Source organism: Notothenia coriiceps, unplaced genomic scaffold (assembly GCF_000735185.1).
Source record: "Notothenia coriiceps isolate Sejong01 unplaced genomic scaffold, NC01 NC01_scaffold00027661, whole genome shotgun sequence".
Taxonomy (NCBI): domain Eukaryota; kingdom Metazoa; phylum Chordata; class Actinopteri; order Perciformes; family Nototheniidae; genus Notothenia; species Notothenia coriiceps.
The window spans coordinates 1-6,289 of NW_011360362.1; the positions used below are offsets into that span (position 1 = coordinate 1).

The 6,289-nt window shown below is 40.1% G+C and overlaps 1 protein-coding gene across 1 annotated transcript; it reads left to right on the forward strand.

Moving 5' to 3' along the window:
• Positions 1 to 733: 733 nt before the first annotated feature.
• Positions 734 to 6,209, forward strand: LOC104957770 (cytoplasmic dynein 2 heavy chain 1-like; the record flags this gene model as incomplete). Its single annotated transcript, XM_010785432.1, has 8 exons — positions 734 to 866; positions 993 to 1,110; positions 1,256 to 1,368; positions 1,536 to 1,649; positions 1,886 to 2,036; positions 4,477 to 4,682; positions 5,664 to 5,846; positions 6,027 to 6,209. Coding segments are annotated over 8 exons (1,201 nt in total), but the record flags the coding sequence as incomplete, so codon positions are not given.
• Positions 6,210 to 6,289: the final 80 nt, after the last annotated feature.

Sequence of the window (6,289 nt, forward strand, 5' to 3'; positions counted from 1 at the left end):
GAATATCCGAATATTCGTTCGTTGGACTACTATTCGGGTTTCAATTTCGTTATTCGGATATTCGTTTTGTTTTTCCCCCGTTTTTTTTTCAAATTGAAATTATTGAAATTTCCAATATCAAAGTAAGAGCTTGTGCCTCTTTGGGGGGTGCTAACACTTAACCATAAACGTTATCGTTTACTTTCTCCGTCTTTATATGTAGATATTACTTTTCTCCGTTAATCTCAGTCACGTTGTTTCCATAGCAACAACAACTTCCTGTCGACTCCGCTAACTCTCCTTCAAAATAAAAGCATGTCCATACAAAATAGGAAGCCAAGCCAAATTACCCTTAAAACATATAAAAGTGCAACGAAAGTAATACACACAATGCGATATATATATCCCTCCCCCCCCCCGCGCGGGCCGAATATTCGAATATTCGCTGCTGATTACTATATCCGGAGCCCAAAAAAAGGTATTCGGGACAGTCCTATGAATATATATATACAGTATATGAATATACACCTCAATATATATCCTCAAATGTAAGCTTTGTTTCATTCCATATCCTATACTGCTCGAGAGTACATGTTTTTAATTTATTTAATTTTATTTTCTGATTATTATAGCTGATATTCAGTATAACAATTGGATAATTAAAATTTTTCCTGGAACAAATCGACCAATGGAAATTGTATGACAGGTGTTTCATGCACATCCAATAACAAAACTGCCTCCATATGTGTTACAGGTCTATCATGTCTGACATCCAGAGGGACAACAGAGTTGTTTCTTTGAGCTCAAGGGCTGGCATCAGAAACTCTCTGGTCACCATACTGGATCAGCTGCAGCGCTGCCAGAAGTCACTCAATGAGTTCCTGGAGGTACACACGCACGCACGCACGCACGCACGCACGCACGCACGCACGCACACACACACACACACACACACACATTTTTTCATGCAAAGACGGTAAGAATCACTACTCTTTTTATCGTGTTTTTCGCAGGAGAAGCGCTCTGCCTTCCCACGGTTCTATTTCATAGGAGATGATGATCTGCTAGAGATTCTCGGTCAGGCAACCAACCCAACTGTAATCCAGTCACACCTCAAGAAACTCTTTGCAGGTCACATCTGTTTTGTTTTGTCCTTCTTCATTATTTTCTCCTCTTTTCGGTTTTCCTTTCCTCTGCTCGTCTCTCCCCCTTGTATTGCTTGTATCATAGCATATCCTGACAGTGAAGATAATTGGTGTGTGTGTTATCCTCGCAGGCATCCACAGTGTTGTGTTTGATGAGCAGTGTCAGCACATTGTGGCCATGTGTTCTTTGGAAGGAGAAATCGTGCCTCTCAGAAACCTAGTACGCATCTCCAGCCTCGTGGAGGTAAAGTCTATGTGAATTGATGTTCTGTGTTGTAGGTAGGAGATAGATAATAATAGGTTGCAGACTCTTCAGCTTTGCATGTTTATGTTTCTTGGAAATCGAGCATACTGTATTCATGTTTTAATGAAATTATTGTTTGTGGTTGTTTTCGTTGAACTCCTTCCTAGATGTGGCTAAGTGAGCTGTCTGTGGAAATGAAGGAGACTCTGAAGCACCTGCTGTATGAATGTCTGTCAGCAGGGAGGAAAGGGAACGTGGACCCCTCACGCTACCCCTCACAGGTACACACACACACACACACACACACACACACACACACACACACACACACACACACACACACACACACACACACACACACACACACACACACCTAACCCCAACCAACCCCAATACTTTACTCAAGATGAGAGGCACAGTGTCAGTAATATGTGACCCAAGATATGAAATAACTGAACTGTCCTTTAAAGCATCATATCAGTGTCAAGTGTCTGAAACATCTTTTTTTTTGGTTTAGATTCTGTGTCTGGCTGAGCAAATTCAATTTACTGAAGATGTGGAAAGAGCTCTAAAAGAGCAGAATTTGCAGCAGCTGGAGCTGGAGCTCAGTGCCAAATTAGAACACTACACTACGGTGGACACCAGCTCTGATGATCAAGCTAATTCAGGTACTACTGTCTCTGCTTGTCTGTATGCATTGGTTAGTGTATGTGTGTCCTGGTTCTAAGACAGAGGTCACTTCAATGTATTGACTTGCAAGACATTAACTGTAGCTTTCCAAGTTACTTGCAGGGATTGACTGCTTTTATTAACCACCAGAGAGAAACCTCGTGTTTGTTTTTACTCATCTTTCAACATCTTAATGCACCCTAAGTAGGCTATATTGTATGCTTACATGTAAGCTATAGCAACATCAGATGAAAATATACAAGGGCTATGTGACCGATTGATAGGAGGTGTCTGACCTCTATTGACTAAAATAAATACATTTACCTTGATGCATTTCATACATGTGGAATATATAAAGTTAATGAGGACATTGATGGTATGAATACAAATTGTTTGTATGTGTAAACTCGGTGTGGGTTAAATATCTACACACACTAGGTTCTGATCTTTATAAGCTTTGCGTGTTCATTTTTGTTTCGTTCTAGTGCAAACCCTCTTACCATATTCTTGAATGTCCATAATTTAAGAAGTCATTCAAAATCAAGATGTTTTAACATCTGTGATAAAAATACAAACTCAGAAATGCTAAATAATGTTCAGGGTATTGTTCTGTTCTTCAACCCCCTTTTATATTTTCTATATTTATTTGCTAATCACATTCCTGTTGATACTAATCTCCCCAAATTGCCAATCTCTATAAACACTTGTCACTTCCCACTTGCCTTTTGTTCCACTATCAGACTCCCTCTTGTGTTAGTAATGATTTAGCTCTGATCAGCATCTTGGGTCGTTACTTAGGGCTGAAGGATCATGCTCTTGTGTGAATCTGTTGATAGCCAGTGAGTCTGGAGAGGCTGCAGAGGGGCAGATGCAGCCGCTGGCAGGCTCATTTAATGTCTCAGGGCTGGATATAAAGCTACATTAAACATGACAGCAGAGGTTTTTTTTCCGAACTTGAATTTGTAAAAAGGACTTTTTAAATTAAAATCAAGGTTTCTTATTCATGCATGAGATAAAAAAAAGCTCTTCCATAACTCTGGTAGTGGCATCATTTCACGGTACATTGCTACCAAATTCCACATTTCTGTGTCATGAAAACGTATCTATGATAACAGTGCTTGTTTCACTCGCACCGCGTGTGACTGGTAGCACATTTCTCTCATCGGTTAGTTCGATTTTTTTTACTTTTCTGACATAATTATAAAGTATTTCAGCAGTGCGCGGTGATGAAGGTTAGGATATTTGTCGATAAAATGGTTTGTGTTCCGTCTGTCTTGCATTCAACCCTCCACGCTTGAAATAAAGCTCACTTTCATGATAACATCTCTTCAAATGACTGACTTCCTAAAACAACCAGGTAGGCTGAAGAGGCTTTGGAGTGGCAGTATTGATTAAAGTGGCTAAAGTAATGGCAAGAAGGATAATCTAATTACCCAATCTACATGAATGGGCCATAAACCATGGTGGGGAGTGCGAATGAACTTCCCTTTGGCACACAGACAAGACAAGATGGTGTTCATTTGGCAAGGTATTTCAATGCTTCCTGGGCTGACATCACTGAAGCATTTCTACCGAACATACAAAGCATTCAAAGCGCCTACCTAGTACATCTGTCCCGTGTAATTTACGGTATGCAATCCCAACTTCAGAGCTGTACGTGAAAAAGCACAGTGAAGATTTATGATTCAAAGATCCAAGCCCTAAATCTTGCATATAAAATACTCCTACTTTTGCTGGAGACTGGCAGAAGAACACAATTCACTTGATTTGATATTGTCATCTTGACTTTTACATATTGGTATGCATAAATAAACATATTGAGTTAGGATGAGCACAAAGATATCCAAAACAAACTTTATCTAATATTCTTTTGTATTTAATTATTTTCTATTTTTATTTTACATTTATTTATCAGCCGTAACATTATTCTATTTTTAAATGTACAGGGGGAATTTAATGGTTCAAAGTACCAATCACCATTTTCTTCAAGATACATTTTTTTGGTTTTGCCTTTATTGGAGAGAAAGGACATATTGACCAATAGGGTGGTAGAGAGAAGAGACGACATGCAGGAAAGGGCCACGGTTGGGACGCTCTCTTTGAATGGGACGCCCCTATATTCCTTCTTTTGGCGGTTTATCCAGTTTGTAATATTGACTTTCCAGATGATCAGTTTGGCTGAATTAATGTCTGATAAAATGTTTATAGAGACAAGTCCTGTTGTCCTCACCAATAGTAACTGTTCTGCATTACGACTTGAAACAGCTTCCCTTACAACTGTAGAGACGCTGATTTTACGATAACATAAAAGCTACTGCCACTCTGTCAGCTTACAATGAACTCCATCCATCTATCCACAGCATTTAAAATGAAGTTGGTTATTTGTATCTTTTTTACCAATTCCACCATCCTGGTATTCTGACACGTCTTCCTGTACAGAGACCAGTGTCCTGCAGTTGAAGCTGAAGGCGTTGATTCTGGATATTATTCACAACATCAGTGTGGTGAAGCAACTGAACCAGGCAGGGGTGACCAGCGCTGATGCCTGGGCCTGGAAGAAGCAGCTCCGCTTCTACATGGGAACAGACAAAGGCTGCCTTATACATATGGTGGACGCACAATTCAGCTACACATATGAATACCAGGTTCGTTGGCATGTACATACATACACCTGTATACACTCTTTGTATTTCACCAAATGGACACAACTTGATGTTTCCCGGGCTGCAGTTAAGCTTTTTTGAGACTTAACTTTTGATCAGTTAGCTGTTACTTTAATGAGTATAAATAAGCTTGATTAGAATTCAATCTGCAATGTCTTGAAAGAGAGGAAAGCAGGAAGCCTCTCTAATTAAATTGACTAATTGATCAATTTGATTTCAGATTGACTTGCTAATTCTCTGATTCACATTCACGATACACATTTCAGCCTTCTGTGAAACCCGCTATAAACAAATACCGTCCGCATAATTGAAATATTCTTACTGCAATTCCTCGTCAAATACATATAAGGAGCGCTAAAGCATAAACTCTGAAAAGACATACTGCCAACTGTACAAACTGTATCGTACTCGTGTCAGTGTACCCATTCACGCTTTACCTAACCCAGTCCATAGTTATACATTGATTAATACATATAAAGTTCTTTAATCATTAATGTAGTCATCTAAAAATCTTGTTTAAACAGTGATTGGTTACCACTATCAATTAAAGAACAGTGTGTCCCGTTCAGAGTTTCACAAAATATGTTTGGTTACAGATATAAAGCTCCACTTCCTATCTTTCACCTTTAGGGGGCACTGTTTATGCAGAGATGAAGAGCACTGAAGATACCTTGCTTTATTCCCCCTCTGCAGAATCTTCAAGATAACACAAGCAAGACTCACAGTCTCCCTCATTTTCATTCTCTGCCTGTTATCATTTGTTTTATAATTCCTTCCTTTTTCAATCCATCATCTGTCTGTTTGCCTTTCTCCTCCACTGAATCCTCCCCCCCTTCTTTTATCCCTTCCCACTCTTCCCTCACTCACCATATCGTCATTTCTATCTCACTGTGTTTTTTGTGTCACTTGATTTCTCTCTGTAATGCTCACTTTCTTCTCCACCCTACCTCTCGTGTCTCCCAGGGGAATGCGGCCAAGCTGGTGCACACCCCGCTGACTGATAAGTGCTACCTGACTCTGACCCAGGCCATGATGATGGGACTTGGGGGGAACCCCTATGGGCCTGCTGGCACGGGCAAAACGGAGTCGGTCAAAGCCCTGGGGGGGCTGTTCGGACGCCAAGTGCTGGTGTTCAACTGTGATGAGGTATGAAGAGTTTGTAGAGAATATATACAGGGTTAACATTTCAGCCTAAATTACAAAAGTATGCTATAAATGTCATACATATCTAAATGTATTTCCTTTTTAATAACACACCAATAAGACTGGTAATTGAGAACACATGAGAAGGTGCCTTCTCCAGTTTTACATTCATCTGTGTTTCAGGGCATCGACGTGAAGTCAATGGGTCGGATCTTCGTGGGCTTGGTGAAGTGTGGAGCGTGGGGCTGCTTTGACGAATTCAACCGCTTAGAGGAGGCAGTGTTGTCTGCAGTTTCCATGCAGATTCAGGCCATTCAAGACTCCCTCAAACATCACAAGAACTCATGTGAACTGCTCGGGAAGGAGGTCAGAAAATAAGAACAGATTCAGACAAATATTTCAGATGCTAAAAAATGACTTACTACAGGCATCAAAAAATGCTTTTA